The 25,358-nt window shown below is 42.6% G+C and overlaps 1 protein-coding gene across 4 annotated transcripts in view; it reads left to right on the top strand.

Moving 5' to 3' along the window:
* The window catches only part of bsna (bassoon presynaptic cytomatrix protein a), a 73,838-nt gene that overhangs the window by 35,609 nt on the left and 12,871 nt on the right, over nucleotides 1-25,358 (top strand). For 2 of the 4 annotated variants that reach the window (XM_058084001.1, XM_058084002.1), the window contains exons 4-9: nucleotides 9,428-9,880; nucleotides 10,239-15,512; nucleotides 17,730-17,897; nucleotides 19,084-19,340; nucleotides 19,432-20,365; nucleotides 22,146-24,639. In XM_058084001.1, coding sequence (XP_057939984.1) covers nucleotides 9,428-9,880; nucleotides 10,239-15,512; nucleotides 17,730-17,897; nucleotides 19,084-19,340; nucleotides 19,432-20,365; nucleotides 22,146-24,639 — 9,580 coding nt within the window. The remainder of the gene's footprint in view (nucleotides 1-9,427; nucleotides 9,881-10,238; nucleotides 15,513-17,729; nucleotides 17,898-19,083; nucleotides 19,341-19,431; nucleotides 20,366-22,145; nucleotides 24,640-25,358) is intronic. The other 2 variants (XM_058084003.1, XM_058084004.1) reach the window with 1 other exon arrangement.

Below are 25,358 nucleotides of genomic sequence, written 5' to 3' on the forward strand. Positions count from 1 at the left end.
TGGAGACCTGAGTTCAATTCCACCCTCGGAGCTTGCATGTTCTCCCCGTGCATGCGTGGGTTTTCTCCGGGTACTCCGGTTTCCTCCCACATTCCAAAAACATGCTAGGTTAATTGGCGACTCCAAATTGTCCATAGGTATGAATGTGAGTGTGAATGGTTGTTTGTCTATATGTGCCCTGTGATTGGCTGGCCACCAGTCCAGGGTGTACCCGTAGAACATGAATGAATGAGTACAAACTATAATTTTTATTATACCTTAATCAATACATTATATTTAGTCCAAAGCCAAAATGTTACTTAATGTATGTCAATATTTTTTTTTGCCTTTTTGCAACTTAAAATTTCACCACAAACAAAAACTAAATTCCCTATAATATAAAACTATAATTCACTGAACTGATCCACTGCAAATAAAACTAAAAACAGAAAAAAATTCTTCAAAAGACCATTTATTTGTGATGATTCTGAAAACTGCATCACCTTTCAAAATAATAATAAATCAAAAACAGTGTTCTTGGCAGTACAGCAGGCCAGTGTGTGTTTTACATAATAACATTTATGAAAAAAAAATTTAACTACCATTTAAGTAAAATTGTTTCATTTCATTTTGTCCAGGGGGAGTGTCGTTTGCTTTAAAGCAAAGTATAAAAATCAGAATTAACCTGGAAACTATGATTTCCAATTAGACCAATTTAAAAATGCACTTTTTTCAGTGTACAGACTGAACTTAAAAATGAAACCAGGAAAATGCAACACAATGGAAAGCATACAAGCATATTCATGAGTCATATTGCATGTTGGGTACTATACATTTGGTGTGAGGGAAGCACTTGAACTTTCAATGCACCGTCAGCACAAAAAGAAGCTGAAGTTCAGAGTTCTCTTCCTCTCTGAACAAAGCAGACATTTTGCAAAAGCTCTGTGGGAAATTCAGCACCTGGATTGACTTCAAGCGACTCCAGCGCTGTATGAAACTGGGTGTTTTTTTTTTTTAAAGGTGGTCTTTTGTGTCCTCCTGCCCCCCCACGCAGCCTCTTCCTGTCTCCCCGCGGGTGTTCATATCAAAGAGCCACACATTGATCTGTCTCTCTTTTATGCGTTATCGGTGTCTCAACAAACACGGCATTGGAAGTCAGTTGAATTTGTGAGTCATGGTGAGAATTGTGTGTTAGGCCGCGGAAGCTTGCTCTTTTGTAGGAAACACACACACACAAACAGTGGTGACTCACAAGTTTGTACTCAATGGTTGATTCATTTAATGTGCTTAAAAATGGTGCCTGCAATGTGGGCGTGGCTAGTGGTGAACATCTAATGTCACCTGTGACATGTCAGAATCCCATTCCACACTGAGTTATTAGCAACGGCGCTTCCTCTATGCTATAATGCGACACAGACAAACACATTAAACACACTCTTATACAAGTAGTATAGCACAATTCTGGCTCTCCTTTGCAAATGTAACCGTGAATGGACTCCCTTCTCTGACAGCCTGACAATGTCCTGAGTGGTTGCTGTTACAGATGCTGCCAGATCAGCTGCCAATCAGCTGTCAGATTCTTGCACACCACCCATCCTTGACAGCGGGAAAGATGTCACATATATACACACACACATACACGGACACTGCATGGTGGAAGCATATGTTTATGCAGATGCAGGAAACACTTGGCAGTTTTCCGTGAATGCCCACACACAGTTTCACACATGCACACACATGTGTGTGTGGCAAAGTGACTGTAGGACACCCCCCGCCCCTTTTGCCCCTGAAAGGTCTATTTTAAGTGAAAATGTGTGAATGTTTATTTTTATCACTAAACTTGGCATGAACATAAGCGACTAATCACTGACACACACACACACACACTCAGACAAACAAATTCTCACAGACAAATCAGTCAAAATAATAGTAGTATCATGTATGATTTGTTAGTCAATCCAAAAATCACAGTCCCATCCGCCTCTGCAGTTTGGCTCGTCCCCCTGCTGGTGAAGTGTATTAGCTACAGCTGAATACGCTCAGCGCTCTCCATGGTGCTGAGCAGGGTGTTATTTCTATGCTGTGCACGTGAGGATGAAGGTGTTTTATATACAAATAGAGTTCACTCTAATTAAGTAAATCACGCATTCATTCATTTTCTACCGCTTATCTTCTTTCTATCGCGGGGGTGCTGGAGCCTATCCCAGCTGTCTTCGGGCCCTGGACTGGTGGCCAGCCAATCACAGGGCACATATAGACAAACAACCATTCACACTCACATTCATACCTATGGACAATTTGGAGTCGCCAATTAACCTAGCATGTTTTTGGAATGTGGGAGGAAACCGGAGTACCCGGAGAAAACCCACGCATGCACGGGGAGAACATGCAAACTTCACACAGAGGTGGCCGAGGGTGGGATTGAACCCTGGTCTCCTATCCGCTGTGCAGCCAAAATCACACATTTTTTAATATATTTTTTTTTATACATTCATAATTATGGCTATGTCGGGTTGGAAATGGGCGGCTCGTTTCTTGTGCGGTTTTGGACAACAAAACCCGTTGAGATGTGTCAAGGATTTGGATTTTTGTCAAATGAGAATGAAAAAAATATATATTTTTTTAATTAATGGACTTTTTAAATTAATTTGAAAACTGTATTTTTTTTATTTCAATTAATGTGGATTATTTTGATTTCATGACTGCAGTGTGTATAAAATAATAGTTGAAAATAATGAGAGTAAATTATATGAACCATTAAGTGTATAACAATAATAAACATTTTATTTCATGTAATTATGTATTTTTATGAATTGTAATTAAGACAAATTGTGGGGGCTATTTAATTAATAACATTTAATCTGCATTTTATAAAAGAATCTATACATTTTTGTGTACAGGACGTTATTCCAGTACATCCCCAAATATTTAAAACTCATAAAACTCACAAAATATTCATGAGACCATTGTTACTGCTACTTGTATATTGAGGCATGCTTGGGTATTGAAATTAATCACTGAATAAAATCATCAAATTGAGGGTTTCAATGAAGGAAAACTCCGCTTTAAATAAATCCCAGACAAAAAAAGATGCATTTAGGCCAGCACTAATGTTGACTCATGCCTCTGCCAATGTATAAATATGATAAATGCTGCTCTTGGCACGTATGTTTACTTTGAATTTGAACAAGAGCACCCTCAATGGTAGTTTATTCTCGATTTAGACAACTTGCAGGCTGGCCACAGCTCGTTTGTTCTGTCAAATAAAACAGATGGCGGTGGTGCGTTAGTGGGGAAAGTGAAACGGAAAGTTCTAAGGCAACATGAAAAGCGTATCCCAGCAGGAGCCGCGGCATAGTATCTAATTTGAAGCGCTATATTTAGGGGACACACAAATGATCGTCTCCTGCAATTAAAGTGTGTGCTAATCCATCCATTTTCTGTGCAGCGTATCCTCACGATGGTCATGGACACATTCATACCTATGGACTATTTAGAGGCACCAATTAACATGCATTATTTTTGGAATGGGGGAGGAGACAGGTAAACCCGGAGAAAACCCACACAGGCACAGGGAGAACTTTATTTAATTAAGGCAATGGTAATGGTTTTATTTCATTTGAACATGCATCAGATTCCAATTGAATGCATCACATAATCAGTTCACAGTTCCACATGTCCAAAAGGAGTAGGAAGAAGCAAAGCTTATTAAATCCTACCCCTCCATCTGGTACTTTTACAATCAGTAACTCTTACATTTGTTCACTTCCTGCTTTCCTAATATAGTTGAAGTTTGTTTTTTATTTTATTTTTGTCCCATACCGATGTACAAGGTGATATGACCATCCAATGACATAATGGGTACCATAGTAAGTGTCAATATAGTGATATATATAGCACATCATGACTGGTTCAAGACTCTTCATCCTTGTATTTAGCAAACATCAACTGCTTGTATTGTTTCTTGAATTGGCTCATCGTTGTGCATTGTTTGACTTCCTTACTCAATCCATTCCATAGTTTGATTCCACATACTGAAATGCTATGGCTTTTTAACGTAGTCCTAGCATATAAGTGTTTCAAATGTAGTTCTTCCCTGAGATCATATTTCTCCTCTCTTGTAGAGAAGTATTGGATGACATTTTTAGGTAATTGGTTATTTTTAGCCTTATGCATTATTTTAGCTGTTTGAAGATGAACTATATCAGCAAGAATAAGTATTTGTGATTTTAAAAATAAGGAGTTAATATGTTCTCTGTAGGCGGCATTATGAATTATCCTTACTGACCTTTTTTGCAGTACATTTAACGAGTGAAGTTTGCTTTTATAGTTATTTTTGATTAACAACTGTACATATAAACTAAAATAAAAAAAGACTGCTCGGTTATTGATGTATTGAAGTTTTGTTTTGCAAAAATCTGAAAATACAAGTACTATATATTTGTAGGGGAAACGTGCAGATATGATTTTTTTCAGTGTTAGGGGAGGAATGCGAAAACAATGTCACTGACCAAGTTTTATGGCTACCGGAAAACGAATTGCACACACACACACACACCACTAGTATAGAACCCATTTCTTATTTATTTCCGCCGTCTTGGACTCCGACTAGATTAAATTTCATCCTATAATGATAGAGCTCCTGTGGGTGCTGATCAATAAAGTGTGTGTGTGTTTGGCTGTAGTAAATCACCAGGAGGGTTGATTGTAGTTTTATTGCTAAATTTCCCAGAAGGAATGAGAATAAGTCAAGTACTACTGAATGTTGCTGCTATGTAAAATACACGTGTATGTGCATTAGTAGTAGGGATGTTTTATGCTGCTGATACATGAGTGAAATCAGACGATACTATACTGCTTTTCCCAGCGAGAATGACAAAGACTGAAGGAACAGAACAACAAGAGATGCATTCAGAGCAGATGGATGATTCCACCACACAGTGTGAGCATGCAACCATTGGATGGATCTTATTGGTGCTGTGTGTGTGCGTGTGTGTGTGTGTGTGGACTGTAACAGAATGCCACCACCATTAGATTAAGGCCTTGTCCACACGTAGCAGGATATTTTTAACACCGCATATTTTCCACACAACTCTGAACATGCACACGTAACTGTATTAATAAATTAGTGATCCGAGTTATAACCATGTCCTACCTGTAGGCGGCAGTAGTTGCTAAAATTCAGTCCAATCAGAATCATCCTCTGTGAGCCTGTCACTTCCGCAAACATCGAACACGGCTCGTTCGTGTGGACTGACTTACTTTTAATTACTTTTTACTTGTTTTGTTTTAGAACATGACATTGTTATTTTGATAAATTGTTATAAGATGTTTTATCGCAACTGCATTATTTGGGCTCGCAAATACAAGCAAATAAAAAACGCTCGAAAGCTAGCGGCATCCATGTTTCTGATGTAAACACAAGTCGCATATGTGACGTCACAGCATACGTTGTCGCAGGTAGTGACGCAAAAAAACGTAAAACTCGGGTAATTGGCGTCCATACTCAAACATATAATCGTATTTTTTCTACAAATCCACACTTTATTCGCTCATTCCGTTCAAGATTTAGGTCGGTGATTTATAATGAAGGCCTGTTTTCTAGAGATGTTTGTTGGATTTTCAACAAAATTAACTCTATTTGCTAAATATCCTACTTTTAGTTGTGGTAATGAATTGTATGAAAATACAATGAAGAAGAGCAAACTACGGGGCGCAAAAGTTAACACTTTTAGTGGAGCATGCCTGCCAAGTTTATATAATTTTTTGATTTTATCATTTTGTGCATATGTGTCACATCGGGGCTATTTTTTTAGAATATGCTTTTCCTTTCTATGGAAGGCCGGCAGTGACAAGCACCTTCCACCTCACATAAATCTCAGATGTGTGGCTGCATAGTTTGCATAGTTTGCGTTCCATGCAGTATTTGGTGGGCTGAATTAATCCACAGTATGTCAGGGTTAACCACACATGCTTGGAGAGAAGTATAAGTTCAAGCAAAGCATGGCTGACATGAGTCACAGACATGAAGGGCAGATGACAGTGCATGTGTGTGTGTGTTCGGAGTCAAATGAGGACATCTGACTAATAAATATTTCAGCACAATAGAACAGTACTTTCAGAGTAGTGACATTTTTAAAATTCATTTAAAATTAGAGACTAACAGTAAAGGTTTTAGCAAAAGGCTAAAATCAAAACAACCGTGTTCATACGATTGCTTGACTACTTTTTATTGGTGGAATATTAATGTATAAAGCAGTGATCGTCAAAGTACTACAACCAGCAATCACGATGTATGAGATTCAACTCCGTCAAGAGAAGAGAAGCAGGATTCATTACTGTCACACATGTGACGTATAACTATTCAGCCTCATATCTTCTCTGATCATTTCCTCAGTCAAAGATGCTGCAATGTGCAGGAAGCCTGCTCTTCAAAGTCCACACTTGAGCACTTCAAAGGCTGCAGACTTTCTCTCGCTCAGCCGTACACCAAGACTAATACTTTAATACCCAGCAGGGTACACACACAGTACGGCGAGAACTTCAGTTTGGTGAACTTTTTTTTGTTGTTGTCGTTGCCCCCATAGAGCTAATTTGGTGAGTTCTGTCAGTTATCCAAAAAAAAGTGAAGTCAGGAGAACAGTCAGACCATTCAGGATGATTGTACAGAGGAGCTGTTCAGTGCTGAAAAAGAAAACCTTACAAATATCAGAGAAAAGATTGATCAACACTAACAGAAACCTGTAGAAATAATCGGGGTTCATTTGGGGCCGGCACAGAGCCATAAAGCTCACTTTATGGCAGGTTTGCTCCGCTGTTGGCTAACAGCCATCTTTTTTTTATTGCAGGAGTCAAAACCCTGTGATCCCTGCAGCCTGCATCCACACAAAACACGACTAAACACACACATCCCATATTGGGTTGATTTCTTCACGTGAAACCACAGCGCAAACACTGCATCACCTGACACTTATGATGTCCTCACGGATTCAAATTCTAGACAGGGTTGATCTGCTAAAGTCTAATATTAAAGTAGCATTTTGTGTTCCTTAGTCATAGAACAGTGATTCCCAAAGTGTGGGCTGCGATCCTTTGGTGGGCTGGTACTGGTACTAAAATTATTTTTATTGTAAAATATTTATTGCACGATTAAAAATATATTTATAGGCCCAAGTAATAACCTATTGAGTGTTATTGCTCTCTGGTCATCATGCCAGTCTTGGTACACCACTGATTATTAATTATTATTCTTATTATTATTACTATTATTATTATTATTATTATTATTATTATTATTATTATTATTATTATTATTATTATTATTATTATTATTATTATTATTATTATTATTATTATTATATTAATGATTATCATTTTTTAGAATATAATTTTATTTTTATAATTACTAACATAATATAATAATTATATAATAATAATATTGATTATATTTTTAATAATGTTAATAATTATTATGATTAATATAATGATAATAATAATAATAATAACTGGTCATTATGCCAGTCTTGGTACACCACAGATTATTTATTAATTATTAATTCATCTTATTATTATTATTATTATTATTATTATTATTATTATTATTATTATTGTTATTATTATTATTATTATTATTATTATATTAATAATTATCATATTTTTAGAATATATTTGTATGATTATTAACAACAATATAATAATTATATAATAAGAATAATAATTATTATTATATTATAGTTATATTATTAAATAATAATAACAATAATAATATAATTGCTTCATTATTATTATTATTATTATTATATTATAAGAATTATAATAATAATAATAATAATAATAATGATGACAATAATGATAATAATAATAATCATTATTATTATTAATAATAATAAGTGCGTCTATATACTGTTGATAGGACAAAGGTGGGCCGCAGACATTTATTCGATTTTCAATTGGGCCCTGAGTTGGTAAAGTTTGGGAACCCCTGTCATAGAACATACCAGGAGTTTACTACTTTTATTTTGTGATGTGCTATAATAACTATGCAAATTATTATGTAATTAAAATGTTATTAAGACACGTGTCAAATGTTAAACTAAACAGGAAATCAGTGCTGACATACTCTGCAGCTACAGCCGGCATTTCAAAGTAAACCACACACACACACACCTTGACACCCTGATTATGACTTCAAACTGTCGAGAAGCACCTTTGGCACCATCATAATCAGCAGTTGCCTGACGCCCACTTTAGCCGCAGCCTCCTCTCTAGTTTCTTTCACCAATTTCTTCAGTCTCAGCAGGGAGCCTCGCACTTCCCTGGAGACTCCGCTCAGTTATTGTGTACGTGCGTGCCTCATGTACACTCACTTCACTCATTCCCACTCTCATTGCACCCATGCAGTGGCTGCCTCCTTCTTCTCTCCCTGTGCTGTCATCTCTCTGCTCCTCGTTAGCCGCCTCCGTTTTGCATTGATGAGAAGTATGAACATGTGCGTATGAACATGTGTGTGCAAGTATGATTATGTTTATATAATTCAGGAGAGTATAGCCTGAAGGAACACCCAGGACTATGGGCAGGAGTGCACTTGAGCAGAACAATGGCATTCCGGGTAAAAATAGCCTTCACACTGTTAGAGGAAAAGAAAAGGAGAGTGGAGAGTGTGACAGGGGAGTGAAGCGAGAGGGAGGAGGAGGAGGAGGAGGAGTGGACAGAAGCTGCAAGCTTAAATGTGTGGGAAATGTAAACGATCAAGAAGATGAAATCACGCTAAACAGAATATCCTATGTAACATGTAATTAATAGGCTGCACGGCGGTCGAGTGGTTAGCACGCAGACCTCACAACTAGGAGACCAGGGTTCAATTTCACCCTCGGCCATCTCTGTGTGGCGTTGTTTTTCTATATGGGACCGTGAGGAAAAAGCGGTAGAAAATGAATGAATGAATGAACATATAACTAATATTCATTCATTCAATTTCTACTGCTTATCCTCATGAGGGTTGCAGGGGTTGCTGGAGCCTATCCCGGCTGTCTATAGACAAACAACCATTCACACTCACATTCATACCTATGGACAACTTGGAGTCGCCAATTAACCTAGCATGTTTTTGGAATGTGGGAGGAAACCGGAGTACCCGGAGAAAACCCACGCATGCACGGGGAGAACATGCAAACTCCACACAGAGATGGCCGAGGGTGGAATTGAACTCTGGTCTCCTAGCTGTGTGGCCCGTATAATTAATATGTATCTATGTATTGCGGACCAAACAACAAAGAGGGTCCCGTATTCCAGCCGCATGACCGATGATTAGTTATGCGGTAGTTACCCATTTATTGTGATTAATTGGTCCCAGATCCGACAGTGATAAGTGAATTTCCGCAAGGCAGGATTTATAAGTCATATATTTTGTACTTTGTTACCAACTGTCGTTCTTTGTGTTGTCTTTCAGAAAAAAGAATGGCTATGTCTCAACTGCCAAACACAGCGGCTAATGTCTGGAGGTGGTCTTGATGAACCCCCTCTCCCCGTTCCCCACCCGTCTCCCAAACATCAACCTTCTGGTTCTCCCCGCCACCAGCCTGCAGCCAGTCAGCAAAGCCCTCTCCACAAATCCAGCAATCAGCAGGGGTCCAAACTAGCCCAGCCCCAGATTCAGAAACCAGGGAGTGGCGGTAGCGAAACGTTTGGGGTCAGTGCTGCCAAACCGGCAACAGATACAAAGACAACAACGCCAGTTATATCAACTGGACCAATGACGGAGACCCAGAAGAAGACGAAAACCACGGATGAAAAGACCAAGGCAGCTCCTGAAACCCAAATTGGCAAAGAGACGAAACCTGCTTTGAAGAAAGGCGAGCAGATAACACCAATCAAGGAAATTAAGAAGTCCAGGCATTATGATGTAAGTAATGTAAGTAATGTTTGTGGCGTTGCATCAAAGCTATAACACTACTTCATATGTTCTATGAATTTGGGTGCCAACTACTGAGTGCAGTCCATACAATATGTCAAGACCTGAAAATGTTGGACTCTTAGGAAAAACAGAAAAATCAGTCTGCACTTCCGGAATAACAAACAAAAAACAGACAGTGTACATATATTTATACTGTTTATTCTGTATATTTTGTATTTTTCATTCTTTTTTAATAGATGTGTCTGCACCTACTTCACCACAACAAATTCCTAGTATGTGTTTGATCATACCTGGCAATAAACCCTTTTCTGATTCTGATGTTTCTCTTTTCCGTCTCTTTCTGTAGGACACCAAAAACAACAGCACACATGACCTGTCACGCAGCCCCCAAAGTCTCAGCGACACGGGTTACTCCTCTGACGGCATCTCCAGCTCCCACAGTGAAATCACCGGTCTGATTCAAGAGGAGGAGATGAAACTGAGCGAAAGGGGCATCAGCGGTCGAGGTTCCCCGCCAAGCCCTTCCGAAATCACAAAGCTGGAAAGCTCCATGAGGCCTTTGCTGGAAAAAAGCCTCTCTGAAGAGAAAGCAGACAGAAGGGGTCGGAAGCACAGGGATAGGGACTTGGATGACAGAGGGAAGCAGCGGCCCCGCTCTCTGTCAATCCCACCTGATGCATACGACTCGGATGAGGAACTTGAGGATATATTGGAAGAGGAAGAAGATGGCGGAGACTGGGAAGGCAAATGGAAGGAAGGGAAAGAGGACAAGAAAAAGAAAGAAAAGGACGCCGAGCCCACAGAGATGACTGATGAAGAGTTCATGAGGAGACAGATCATGGAGATGAGTGCCGATGAGGAAAACGACGATGAGGAGGAGATGGAAGAAGATGAAGATGAGGAGGATGAAGGATATGGCTATGAGCGAAAGAAAAGCCACCATAAACACACCATATCCGACACTTCAAAAGAGAAGCGGCGCCTCCAGCATCACTCCAGCAGTTTTGAGGAGGAAACAAAAAGCTCCACAGATGTCTACAAGAGCTCGGTGGAAGAAGGTGAGGAAGACCTGATGGCTTCACAAGGCGGTCTGAGGCGCTTTAAAACCATTGAACTCAACAACACAAACAGCTACAGCCGAGACATTGAACTCAGCACAGAAAACGACTTGAGCCTCGATCGAGAACCTGAACTAGAAATGGAAAGTTTAACAGGCTCTCCTGAAGAGCGTTCCCGGGGTGACTACTCCTCCACTTTGCCGCCAACTTCGTCCTCGTATGGCTCGGGACAGTCCCCTACTTCTATCTCATCAATGGAGGAAGACAGCGATAGTAGTCCCAGCAGGAGACAAAGGTTAGAAGAAGCCAAGCAACAGAGAAAAGCTAGACATCGTTCCCATGGACCTCTCCTTCCTACAATTGAAGACTCATCAGAAGAAGATGAACTGAGAGAAGAAGAAGAACTTCTAAGAGAGCAGGAGAAGATGAGGGAGGTGGAACAACAGAGAATTAGGAGCACAGCTCGCAAAACCAAGCGAGATAAAGAGGAACTGAGGGCTCAAAGACGTAGGGAGAGGTCCAAGACGCCGCCCAGTAACCTCTCACCTATTGAAGATGCTTCTCCAACAGAGGAGCTGAGGCAAGCGGCGGAAATGGAAGAACTCCATCGCTCCTCTGCATCTGAATACTCTCCTCAGAGTCTGGATTCGGAAGCTGAGGGATACGAGTCCAAACTTTACAAGTCAGGCAGCGAGTACAACCTTCCGAACTTTATGTCCCTTTACTCTCCAATGGAAAAATCTTCCACGACAATGACAACAATAGCTCCATCGTCCACTTCCAAACCATTAAAAAGTGCAGAGGAGGTTTACGAGGAGATGATGAGGAAAGCAGAGTTACTTCAAAAACAACAGAAACTGCAGCAACAGCAGCAGCAACAAGTCCGACATGGCCAGTACTACGAGGAAGACATTAACGGACAAGGCTATGATGACGAATACGATTATGAACAAGATCAAACCGGATATGATAATGAAGCCGCCGAGATAGAAACTGATATTTACAAGGAGATTCGACAAACTTCTCAGAACATCACAAAAATGCAACAAGCCACCGACGAGCAAGTGGAGATCGAGATTGAGAACTCCTACCAAGATAAACAGTTCCTGGACACAGGTTCAGCCTTTGCGAAGCTACTTGAGCAAAGCAATGCTCTTCTAACTCCAGGAACTAGCCCTACACAGATCTCCGCACCGGTTTCCTTTGCCGAAACCGGAGGTCGCATTCCGGATGTCAGAGTAACGCAACACTACGCCGCGAAGGACGCCCACAAAGATAGATTTAAAAGCCAAGCTGGGAAAAATGGAATCACGCCAACGGCAGCTGCAACTACGATTGCGGCGTATGGAGTCTACGCTAGAGATGCTATAACTATTTCTCAAACAAGTACCAGCCCCACGATGACATCCACTCAGTCCGCTATGTATGGCCGACACACAGGAAGTCCGGCAACATCTTCAGCGACAGTCTCAAGTGTATGCAGCAAGATTGCAGAGATTACCCAAGCCTACAGTCAAAGAGAGGTCATTACCAGAAGAGTAGGGGACACTCGGAGTGGTGCCCACGTTCGAGAAAGTTCAACATCTGCTTCAGAGCCACGCTCTCCGAAGTATACAACCTACTACAGGAGCACCAGCCCACCTCTTTCTCCATCTCCACCTCCACAAAGTCCCACCCGTTCCCCCTCCAGGAGGGCTACGGCCGAGTTCTCCACACAAACTTTCAATTCAGCACTACGAATGGACCCGGGTGGTTCTGCGCCGACATCTCCGGTTATGGCTCAGGGAACCCAAACATCACACAGATCGGTTTCCCCGCGACTCTACCGGCAGCAATCTTCCCAAGACGCGTCATACTCGCCGCCGGCAAGCCCAGCTCGGCCGATAACCGTCAATACGGCGACATCACCTCTGTCTTCACCGACACACTTTTGCCGTCAATCGACATTTGACTCCTATTCACCATGTGGTAGTCCTCCAGATACGCCACCTTACCAACACTCGCCGACACGCAGCTTCTACAGAACCCAAAGAATAGAAAAGGTCAATGTTGGAACAAGTATGGCGACCACAGTCAGCACTTATACTAGAGGATCTGTTTCTATGGATAATATCTCCCTGTGCCGTATATCTACAGTTCCTGGGACATCCCGGGTAGAGCAGGGTCATATGATCCAAGGTGGAAGTGTTGTCGACCTCAGGACCGTTACCAAACCAGCTCCAATCATTATGACCGATCAAGGAATGGATCTCACGTCTCTAGCCACTGAATGCAGGAAATACCACGGTGGACCAGAGGGGGGCCGACATTCAACAATTGTACAGCCGCTGATTATGAACCTGAACGCCCAAGAAAGCATCACGCCAACTACTGTAAGCGTAACAGTGGCAGCTTCGATGTTCATGAGCCAACCCAAACAGCCGATGGTCTATGGCGATCCCTATCACAATAGAGTGGACTTAGGTCAGGGCATGGGTTCTGCTGTGTGTTTTTCCCAGAACAAACCCCCGCTGTCACCGCCAACTGACCCCTCAATACCAAAAATCGATGCTAAACTTGAGGATCTCAGTATTCAACAGAAAGAACTCCAAAAACAACAAGAGAAGTTGCAGATGCAACAAGAGCTTCTGGAGCAGCAGCTGCAGCACCATCACCAGATGCAACATCAGCAGCAACAGGTATCCGTTTTAGCCAGATATAACCTTCCCGGCCAGGCCCCGCCCATGCTGAAAAAAGACATGCTGGTTAGCCAGACTAGCAATGCCTCAGCTGTTGTCAGTGCTGTATCGCCAGTCGTCAACCCTGACTTGTATGGCACTGGGCCCATTGAGCTAAAAGGCAAGCCCAGTCCTCCTGGCGTGGTTACAGGAGGGAAACTACCACATAGTATGGTAGTACAAATGGATACAGGGCCAGAGCAAGCCAGGGCGGTGACCCAGCTAATTAAAGTCGAAGAAGGACAAGATGCTGTAGATCTCACAGGAGGCCAAATTAAACCGGACAACCAACCAGCTTGCTGTGATGTTTACCGACTTCCATTTGGTGGAAGCTGTGTTGGTGGTAACGAGAAGGAGGGCGTACGGCCTCCTTCTGCACCTCCTCTGTCCTACGATTCTGACCAAGAAAGACAACCAGTAAGGTACCATGAGTATCCAATGGACGGCCGGAAGTCTTACACATTGCCTTATCCTGGTAGGCTTCAACCGTCAATGTCTGATACCAACCTGGCTGAGGCGGCACTCCAGTCTTATCATTCTAAACTGGAACCACACCTTCAAGGAGATCTTACTGTGGATTTAAATGCAGTAAAACATGGTTATGGAGGATACATTGGAATGCAGTATGGGTCCTACACAGATCTGCGACATGGAGGGGACATTTCTGCCCCGACATTACCAATAAGGAGATATAATTCCCTGTCTAACATCAATTCTGATTATGGCTACTCTGCTCGTGATATTGCCAATTTCCAGGAAGCTAATCTGGCTCAGTATAGTGCCACGACTGCCAGAGAGATCAGCCGAATGTGTGCTGCACTGAATTCCATGGATCGGTATGGAAGCAATCCAGACTTGATGCAGTTTGGTAGCTTAGGAAGAGGAACCAGCTCAGCGACCTCAAGACTGTCAGCTGGCCTTGGATTAAGACAAAACCTGATGTTTGGATTAGATGGAAAGCCGTTATCTCACAACCAAGCGCTTACCAACCTAATCAATGCCAGACAAGCCAGTCTCAGAGCGTTGTACCCTGCGGCCATTAGGTCCTCTGATGGAATGATCTACTCTACCATCCAGACACCCATTGCTTCGACGTTACCGATTACAACCCAGCCTTCTTCTGTTCTTCGTCCACTACTCAGAGGTGTTTACAGGCCTTATCCATCTCCCAACATGACAGCTGTACCACTCTCCAGTCTCACCAGATTACCCATGACTCCCAGAATGTCCTTATCTGGACAAGCTCCAATACGTTACCCCGGACCGGGTCTTCTCCAAATGACAACCACTGCCACCATCGCTGCTGCAATAACAACTTCAACACCAGCAAGTGCCCAAGTCTCTGTTCCAATGACAACCACCCCCTCGACAGTCCAAGATGAACCCGTTTACCTTGGTAAGGGTGCTAATGTGACCTCTTCCTCAGCTGAGGTTTGCTCCGTGCCAGGAGCTCATGTGATCCCAACCGAAACACAGCAGCAACCACTAAACATGTCCCAAGCCCACCTGAACAGCCAACAACAGCAACAAGCAACAATCGCTCAGTGCTACACGTCATCCGGCCCTCCTGCTTCCTCAAGTGGTTTACCAGTCCAAGGGGGTCTACCTCCATTCCCCCCGCCAGGTGCTATACACAAAGAGGGTGAAAGTGAAGCAGAAAGGCTGCATCGACAGCAAGAGCAGCTCCTCCAGATGGAGCGGGAGCGTGTCGAGTTAGAGAAACTCCGCCAATTGCGCTTGCAAGAGGAATTGGAACGGGAAAGGATGGAGCTGAAATTGCACAGGGAAAAGGAGCAGATCCTGGTGCAGAGAGAATTGCACGAGCTGCAGAACATCAAGGAACAGGTATAAGGATGGTTGCATTCATGTTTTGTGGTTGATACTGTTTATACTTGGTGGCTGTTCTGTTTTTTTGTGGAAGATATGTCCTTTACACAGCACAGTAGATCACATTAGTGAAAATTCAGTATTATGAATTGAGAGTTTTGACGCAGTTCAGTCCTCCCCCTTGAATCCCTCCTGCTAGCTTGATGTTCACATTCTCTGATTTCAGATCAACATAATACAGTAAACCTCGGATATATCGGATTCAATTGTTCCCACTGGTTTTGTCCGATATAAGCAAAATCCGTTATATGCGTATACCGGAAAATGTCCGTTTTACGTATATATCGGATTTATATCCGGTATATGTGTAAATCGGATTTTATCCGTTATAAAAAGGCACTTCCTTGACTATGTTTCCAATGTACCTGGACTGGGCAATGAAAAGAGACGTAAGGTAATGAGAATTTAACTTTATTGGACTCTGAGCATAACAAATTGTTAATTAAGCTAGGCCCTGTTACGCCCGTCAGGCCTACGTTATTTCCAATAGTGAGGTTAAGATCTCATTCACTGCTGTGCTAGTATTATTGACGTCACTCACTTTTATATTTGTCCGAAATCTGGAGCCAGGAGAAAGACAATAGCCAGTGACATCAACAAGATTAGCATAACGATGCGTCCATCCGATATATGCGAGGGAAATTTAATGGAAATGCATTGGAACGGGACTGGAGATTTTGGCCGAAATAGGTGAAATCCGTTATAAAAAATCCGATATATGCAATGAATTTTTATTGGAAATGCATTACAGAAAAATCGGTTCTTTTTTATCTGTCCGTTGTGAGCGAATTTCCGATATATCCGAGTCTGATATATCCGAGGTTTACTGTAACAGTAATTGTTATTTTTTTATATTATAATTATTAGATCAGACTCAGCTCCAGAACCTTCCCACTTGATCCCACAAAGCACGATCCCTAAATATTCATTCATTTTCTACCGCTTATCCTCACAACGGTCACGGGGGGTGCTGGAGCCTATCCCAGCTGACTGGTCGCCAGCCAATCACAGGGCACATATAGACAAACAACCATTCACACTCACATTCATACCTATGGACAATTTGGAGTCGCCAATTAACCTAGCTTGTTTTTGGAATGTGGGATGAAACCGGAGTACCCGGAGAAAACCCACGCATGCACGGGGAGAACATGCAAACTCCACACAGAGATGGCCGAGGGTGGAATTGGCATTGAATTGAGATTGAACTCAGGTCTCCTAGCTGTGAGGTCTGCGCGCTAACCACTCGACCGCCGTGCAACCTAGCCCTGAATATATAAGGATTTATTTGGTCTACTATTATGGTAATGGTAATGGTTTAATTTCATTTGAACATGCATCAGATTCCAATTGAATGCATCACATAATCAGTTCACAGTTCCACATGTCCAAAAGGAGTAGGAAGAAGCAAAGCTTATTAAATCCTACCCCTCCATCTGGTACTTTTACAATCAGTAACTGTTACATTTGTTCACTTCCTGCTTTCCTAATATATTTTTTTTAATTTTTTGTCACGTACCGAAGTACGAGGTGATATGACCATCCAATGACATAATGGGTACCATAGTAACTGTCAATATAGTGATATGTATAGCACATCATGACTGATTATGAAATCATTATGAAAATGTCTGTAGAGTTAACATGAAGAGCTAACATATTACCTGTCTTCTTTTTTTTTTTGCTAGAAGAAGCAGTTGAAAATCTTTCAAGTTTACTCTGTTCAACAGGTGTGAACGCTTTGCTTGATGCTAATAAAATATGCACTCAAGAGAATGTTTTTGCATCCCATAATCTACAGTAGCAGCAAAAGCCCCCAGCGCCTTTATTTGCAACAGGCTGTCATATATGCAACAAAAAATATCCATTCAAATATTTCCTTCTGAGCATTACATGACTGGCAAGTGATGCTGTACTTTTTTGTTTTGTACTTGCATTTATGTTTTTTGGCAATACATAGACGTTTGGAGCCTTTTTCAACCCATCCAAGAATAACTCCATTGTGATTTTTTTTAATTTAATCACTTATTCAAGCAAATATGTCCAATTCTCAGCAACATCGACTGCTTTTCCTCTCACCACCTTTCCCCGCCCTCATCACAGTCTCATTCCGACTTGGCTAATTGATTTCTTTGTTGTGTTGTCAGCTGCAATTCTTTCTGTTCTGTATTTTAGGTTCTACAGCAACAGCAACAAGAACGAGAGAAACAGCTTGTGGTCCAAAGGGAACAGCTCGCCCAGCAGAAGTCCCAGTTAGACCAGATCCAGTCCTTACAGCAACAGCTCCAGCAGCAGCTTGAAGAACAGAAGCGGCAGAAAACCGCTGCAGCCCAAAACATGCAGGTGGGTTGCCAGCACCCAGAGAGAGTCGCTATCACGATACGTATCATCAAAAAAATGGTAATGGTAATGGTATTGGTTTTATTTCATTTGAACATGCATCAGATTCCAATTGAGTGCATCACATAATCAGTTCACAGTTCCACATGTCCAAAAGGAGTAGGAAGAAGCAAAGCTGATTAAATCCTACCCCTCCATCTGGTACTTTTACAATCAGTAACTGTCACATTTGTTCACTTCCTGCTTTCCATAATACAGTTTAAGGTTGTTTTTTTTAATAATGCATATGGCCATCCAATGACATTATGGGTACCATAGTAAGTGTCAATATAGTGATATATATAGCAAATCATGACTGGTTCAAGACTCACATTTGTTCACTTCCTGCTTTCCTAATATAATTATTATTTTTTTATTTTTTTTATTTTTATTTAATTTAATTTTGTTTTATTTTGTTTTATTTTTTTGTCAAGTACCGTAGTACAAGGTGATATGACCATACAATGACATAATCGGTACCATAGTAACTGTCAATATAGTGTCAATATAGTACCATACTGTCAATATAGTACCATAGTAAGTGTCAATATAGTGATATATACAGCACATCATGACTGGTTCAAGACTCACATTTGTTCACTTCCTGCTTTCCTAATATAATTATTATTTTTTTTATTTTTTTTATTTTTATTTAATTTAATTTTGTTTTATTTCGTTTTATTTTTTTGTCAAGTACCGTAGTACAAGGTGATATGACCATACAATGACATAATTGGTACCATAGTAACTGTCAATATAGTGTCAATATAGTACCATACTGTCAATATAGTACCATAGTAAGTGTCAATATAGTGATATATATAGCACATCATGACTGGTTCAAGACTCTTCATCCTTGTATTTAGCAAACATCAACTGCTTGTATTGTTTCTTGAATTGGCTCATCATTGTGCATTGTTTGACTTCCTTACTCAATCCATTCCATAGTTTGATTCCATATTGCATATAAGTGTTGAGTTCTTCCCTGAGATCATATTTCTCCTCTCTTGTAGAGAAGTATTGGATGACATTTTTAGGGAATTGGTTATTTTTAGCCTTATGCATTATTTTAGCTGTTTGAAGATGAACTATATCAGCAAGTTTAAGTATTTGTGATTTTAGAAATAATAAAAAATGTCCTCCGTTGCAGATGGACACGGATGGACAACCTCTCCATCCTTTCACTGACCCTCAAATTGGATCCCGGTCCCTCCCAAACTCCTCTTCGGAGATGTGTCTGAGGATTCACGATGAGCACGTTGAGACCAGAAGCAACATGAGGAAACACAGTTCCATGACCAGACTGAGCAGAGACAGTTTAGACGGAGAAGGCGTGGTCTTCCATGTCTCCCCACGCAGGAACGTGGACAGTTGTGTACAAACAGATGACGAAGATGGAGAGGAGAGGTAAGATATGTTTATGTAATTACAATGTAATTATGCTTATTTAAAAATGAATATTTAGGAATCATAATTGTTGAATTCTTCTTTCTGTCAGGTACATGATGCGTCATCGAACCAGGAGGCGTGGACGTAGCGTGGACTGCTCAGTTCAGACAGATGACGACGAGGACAAAGCTGAAACTGGACAGCCAGTGCGCCGTAGACGTTCCCGTTACTCTCGGCATTCTGAATCCACCGCCACTGGCGGCGTTCCTGCCACAACCACGGCAAGCACCGTGTCCAAAACCAGGACCGCCAATATGGTGTCCTCCAGTATCGCGGTCCAAACCATCAGGGAAATGTCTTGCCAGACCGAAGTAGAACACCTTGGAAGGGTCTCCCCCGCGATCCATGTGACATTACCAGACCCAAATAAAGTAGAGATTGTGCATTATATATCAGGACCGGAACGGACCACAAAGGGACAGTCGCTAGCATGCCAGACTGAACCAGAAGCCCAGTCTCAAGGTGTTGTCGCTCCGCAGCTCAGCATACCAACCACAGTGAGCCCCTACTCTTCCTCCACCGGCTGTGGAACCCAGCAGTCTGGTTCTGCTGACATTTCCACACATCACCGCCAGCAGCAGCATATCACAGCAAACGCCGCCAAGTTTGAACGCCGGCGTCCCGACCCGCTTGATATTAACTACCAGCCTCACAACCACCTACACAACGAGTCCATCTCCAGCATCATCCGGCAGCAGCAGACAGTTCCGAAATCCCCACAGGTCCTCTACTCTCCTGTCTCTCCCGTGTCTCCGCATCGCTTGTTGGAGAATTCGCTATCCAGTGAAAGGTTGAACAAGGCTCATGTGACCCCTCAGCAGAAGTCGTACACCGCTGAATCCCCACAGCGACATCCTTCTGTGCCCAAACCAATGAAGACCACACAAAGGTCCATGTCAGATCCCAAATCTCTCAGTCCTACTGCCGATGAGCACACCAGGGCAAGGCTGTCCCTGTATCAACAACAAGCACTCCAGAGCCAGGTAACGTCACTCAAATCATACTAACAATAATCACATTAAAGAGAATGGATTTATATGGTAATGATAATGGTAATGGTAATGGTAATGGTTTAATTTCATTTGAACATGCATCAGATTACAATTGAATGCATCACATAATCAGTTCACAGTTCCACATGTCCAAAAGGAGTAGGAAGAAGCAAAGCTTATTAAATCCTACCCCTCCATCTGGTACTTTTACAATCAGTAACTTTTACATTTGTTCACTTCCTGCTTTCCTAATATAGTTTAAGTTTTTTTTTGTTTTTTTTTTGTTTTTTTTAATTTTTATTTTTATCACGTACCGAAGTACGAGGTCATATGACCATCCAATGACATAATGGGTACCATAGTAAGTGTCAATATAGTGATATATATAGCACATCATGACTGGTTCAAGACTCTTCATCCTTGTATTTAGCAAACATCAACTGCTTGTATTGTTTCTTGAATTGGCTCATCGTTGTGCATTGTTTGACTTCCTTACTCAATCCATTCCATAGTTTGATTCCACATACTGAAATGCTATGGCTTTTTAACGTAGTCCTAGCATATAAGTGTTTCAAATGTAGTTCTTCCCTGAGATCATATTTCTCCTCTCTTAGTATTGGTTCCAGTATTGGATGACATTTTTAGGGAACTGGGTATTTTGCATTATTTTAGCTGTTTGAAGATGAACTATATCAACAAGTTGAAGTATTTGTGATTTTAGAAATAAGGAGTTAGTATGTTCTCTGTAGGCGGCATTATGAATTATCCTAACTGACCTTTTTTGCAGTACATTTAGCTTGAAGAATGAAGATTGCTTTTATAGTTATTAGCCCATATTTCCACACAATAAGTAAGATATTGTAGAACCAGAGAGCAATAAAGAGTGTGGAGTGATTTCTGATTGAGAACAAATTTAGCTTTGTTCGATATTGAAATATTTCTGGCCACCTTATGTTGTATATTTGTGATATGAGGTTTAGGATTCAAGACACAAAATATTTTTCACCAATGACAATAATGTTTTGAAAGCAGAGCTAACTTTTCTAACCGGATTCCAGCCTCTGCGTACATTGCTACCAAATTTTCACCAAACTGTAACGCCTGTGCCTGCGATTAAAGAAGATGTAGTCACCCATGCAATTCCAACTGTATATAAAATATTCATGATGCTTTTGTTTTGTTTACACAGACATTATTATGAAGGACAGTCACGGAAGTGTGGAGAATGTGTATTTACGGCGAAGACGAGCTACCTACAAAAAATAGTTTTAATAACAAAATATCAAAATATTGTTTCCATTATAAACTGCTGTTTGGTTGAAATGCTAATTTAAGGTTTTTTGGTGTATGTCTTCTAACACGAGCCCCTGTTGTTTCTTGTTGTCCTTGTCTTCTTGTCTGTCTCCCTTGTCTCCTTGGATGCATGTATTCTTTATATTTATTTTTTTCATCTTTTTCTTGTTGTTTGGAGTTTTCCTCCTTCCTGTTCTTGTCATATTATCTGTTCTCCCAATTCAAATTTCTCCTACCACTATTATGAATACCCCCCCCCACACACACACACTTTTCCTTAACAACTTTGTTCTGCTTTCCTTATATCCTCATAATCTTTAATCCCAACATATCCACAACATCCATGTTCTTCTGCCAACCATCTTAATGATCACACCCTCCTATTCTTTGGTTTTATTATATCTTCTCATACTTTGTTGTCTTTGTCGTCCCCATATTATACTGCTCTTCCACCCCCACCCTCTCTCTCATTCTCCAGCTGGCGGCCCTTCAGCAAAGCTCGCTGCTCCGTAAAGTCAAGAGAACCCTGCCAAGCCCGCCTCCAGAAGAAACTACTACATCGGTTCATCTGCCTCTGATGACTCCTGCCCTCCAACAGGTCTACTTGCCATCCGTGCCCAGCCACAAGCCCAGCTCCAGGTCTGGCCTAGCCGCTAAAGCCAGCCTCCTCAAAGACCTCACCCATGAGCTGAAGGCTGTAGAGCAAGAATCAACCAAACTGAGAAAGCAGCAAGCTGAGCTGGAGGAAGAGGAGAAAGAGATTGATGCTAAGCTGAGGTACCTCGAGCTAGGGATCCACCAAAGGAAAGAGACGCTGGTCAAGGAGAGGGAGAGGAGGGATATTGCTTATCTGCGGTGCATGGGCGACACTCGGGACTATATGTCAGATAGCGAATTAAATAACCTACGATTAGCGGCTGCAGCAGCATCACATGAGACCAATGGACTACTAACGAGACCAAGTACTGCTCCTCTGAGCCATTTCACCAACGATCTGAACACAGCAGCCCAATACCCACCCACATCGTCTTTCCTTTCCTCGCAATACCCCCAGAGCCAACCAGCAGCCCCCACTCAATCAAGTTTGCCCTACCAGTCCTCCAGTCCCTTTAACCAGCCTCCTTACCCAACAGTGTCTCAGTCCCAGGCACTGCCGCAACCGACACCCCTCCAGAGCCATGTTCACCCTTCGGGACCATCATACCAATCTCAAACATCATACTCTTCCCACACATACCCCCAAACTCAACCCCCATATCCCCAAACTGACATTGGGTTGCCAGCCGCACCGCAACCTCAGCCTCAACCAGGGCACACGGGTTTCGGGCCCGCACCACCCGGTCAGCCCCCATACCCCACCCACAGCTCACCTTATCCAAGTGCTGTGTCCTCTTACCCCAGCCAGAGCACCCCTTACCCTGGGCAGCCCCAAACCGATATTTTGACAGTGCATCATGGAAGGCCCAGACAGACGTCGCTGGCCGATTTGGAGCATAAAATGCCCACCAATTACGAGACAATCAGCAACCCTACCGTTGTGGTTACCACCACGGCACAAGACAGCACCTACTCCAGTTCAGCCCCCGCGTATGGTCAATACACTGGAACGACAACCATGGCCAACTATGGACCCTATGGCTCGGCAACGGTGTCCAGCAGTTACGGCGGGTTCACGACCATGCCGCCTAGCACGTATGGACAGTATACATCCACCACGATTAGTTCGTACGGCCAGTACACCACAACCACCACTAATGCTTATTCCTACACAACAACAGCAAGTTCGTATGGACAGTATACACCAACGGTATCCAATGCCTACGGGCATGCTGTGGATAGTCCGTCCACCTACAGCACAGCGGAAGGAATGTATGGGGCGCCTGGCTTAGAACAAAACATCCCGAGGAACTACATGATGATTGATGATGTAAGTGAGCTGACGGCAAAAAATGGGCTGGGCACGACAACGGTGGACATGATGCATCACGGCGGCACTGGACGTTATCCCGGCGACACCCACGGGCACAGCACCACCATTGGCGGCACGACGCGTGGGGGAACTGGCAGCTCCATGTACGGCAGGGCACCCGAGGAGGAGGCAGCGATGCAGGAAGAATTGTACGACCACCATGGCAGGGGTAAGAGCAGCTACAGGCACGGACCTCTAGGGGGCAGCAGCAGCGTGAGCACTAGCTTGGGTGGGGGATCCTCCTATTACTATGACTACGACTACAAACACGACAGCTTCCGATCTGGGGTGCAGAAATCTTCATCCCCTAGAAGCCTTCTGGCTCCTGCTGTCATGTCCACCAAACGCAGCAAGCACAGGAAACTCGGCGGTATGGAGCAGAAAATCTCGAAGTTCTCCCCTATTGAGGAGGCACGGGATGTCGAGGCAGACCTAGCCTCCTATTCTTCAGCATCTGGCGGTGGTTACGCCGCCGCCCATATTCGGGGACGTCAACTGATAGAGGACTACGGCTTTAAGAGGAGTACATACGACGCTGGAAGTGGCACCGCCCATAGTAGTCGATACTACGGCTCATTGGGGGAGGAGGATGATCGGATCTACTACACTTCCACCGGCCGCTCCCGCTCCACCGGATATGGCATGGACAAGATCACAGCCAAAGACTACTCTGGGTACCGCAGCAGATCCTACGAGAGGGACGACCGCTCCTACCGATGTGGCTACAATCGAGGGCGGCACCCAACCAGGCAGTACTCTGAAGAAGAGAGCCCACTCAGTCCACTGGGGAGACTCATGAGCTCCGGGCGATCGTCCAGCTTAGGCCCCGACCCCTACGACAGTCGCAGCAGTAGATACCATTACTATTACGGCCAATATGGTTCCAGTCACTCTCTGCCAGATGTGCAAGACCACATCCGAGACCTACCACGGACCCATGTCTACAAGTCGGATGATACGTACTTAATAGACGATTATCATTGTGCTGTGTCAGACAGTGAAGGTAATTGTGGGAGCTGAACGCCCACAGTCTCACTATCTACTACTGCCCCCACCGTTTATCTAAATGTCCCCCACCCACCCAGTGAATAGGCTTAGAAAAGACCAAGAGAAGAAAAAGGCAGAGCTAGCTGTTGCATGCCGATGTTTTCTTCTTCCTGAGAGTCACTTGGAGCTCTCATTTCAGTGGACTGCTGTCTGTCTGTCTGCCTGCCTGTCCGTCCCTCCGCCTGTCCGTCTGGTCATCTGTTTGTCCAGTACTCGCATGGTTCTACGGCGTGGTCGTTTTCTTCGTTCGCACCACTCTGATTCCCTTGGAAGGTCTTCTTTGCACGCCACCAATGCAAATTATCTTACAGGGTTATGTCGTTATCGGTATCTTTTGCATTGATGTTTTATACATGTTTTTCGTTTCTGGATTTAGGTCGCACTGCAAAACAGTCTTGTTATTATTTTGTAAGGTCAAATTCATCAGTGTTACTACACATTTTGCTAGGATCAATTATGGTTAAACGATATCAAGGTACTGTATCATCCAACATGATTGGCTTAAACCTTGGCAATGGAAAGATAACCACCATAGCTTTTTTTATAGCAGACAATTTTGCAGTGTTCATTTGATCGAGTTAGTCTCGTAATGTGAAAGTGACGTAAATTGTACTCTGCATGGATGTACAACTTTTATTTTGATTTTCTGTGTCTTCTCCTTCTTTGGCATGTGGG

The sequence above is a fragment of the Doryrhamphus excisus genome, chromosome 10 (assembly GCF_030265055.1).
Source record: "Doryrhamphus excisus isolate RoL2022-K1 chromosome 10, RoL_Dexc_1.0, whole genome shotgun sequence".
Lineage (NCBI taxonomy): Eukaryota > Metazoa > Chordata > Actinopteri > Syngnathiformes > Syngnathidae > Doryrhamphus > Doryrhamphus excisus.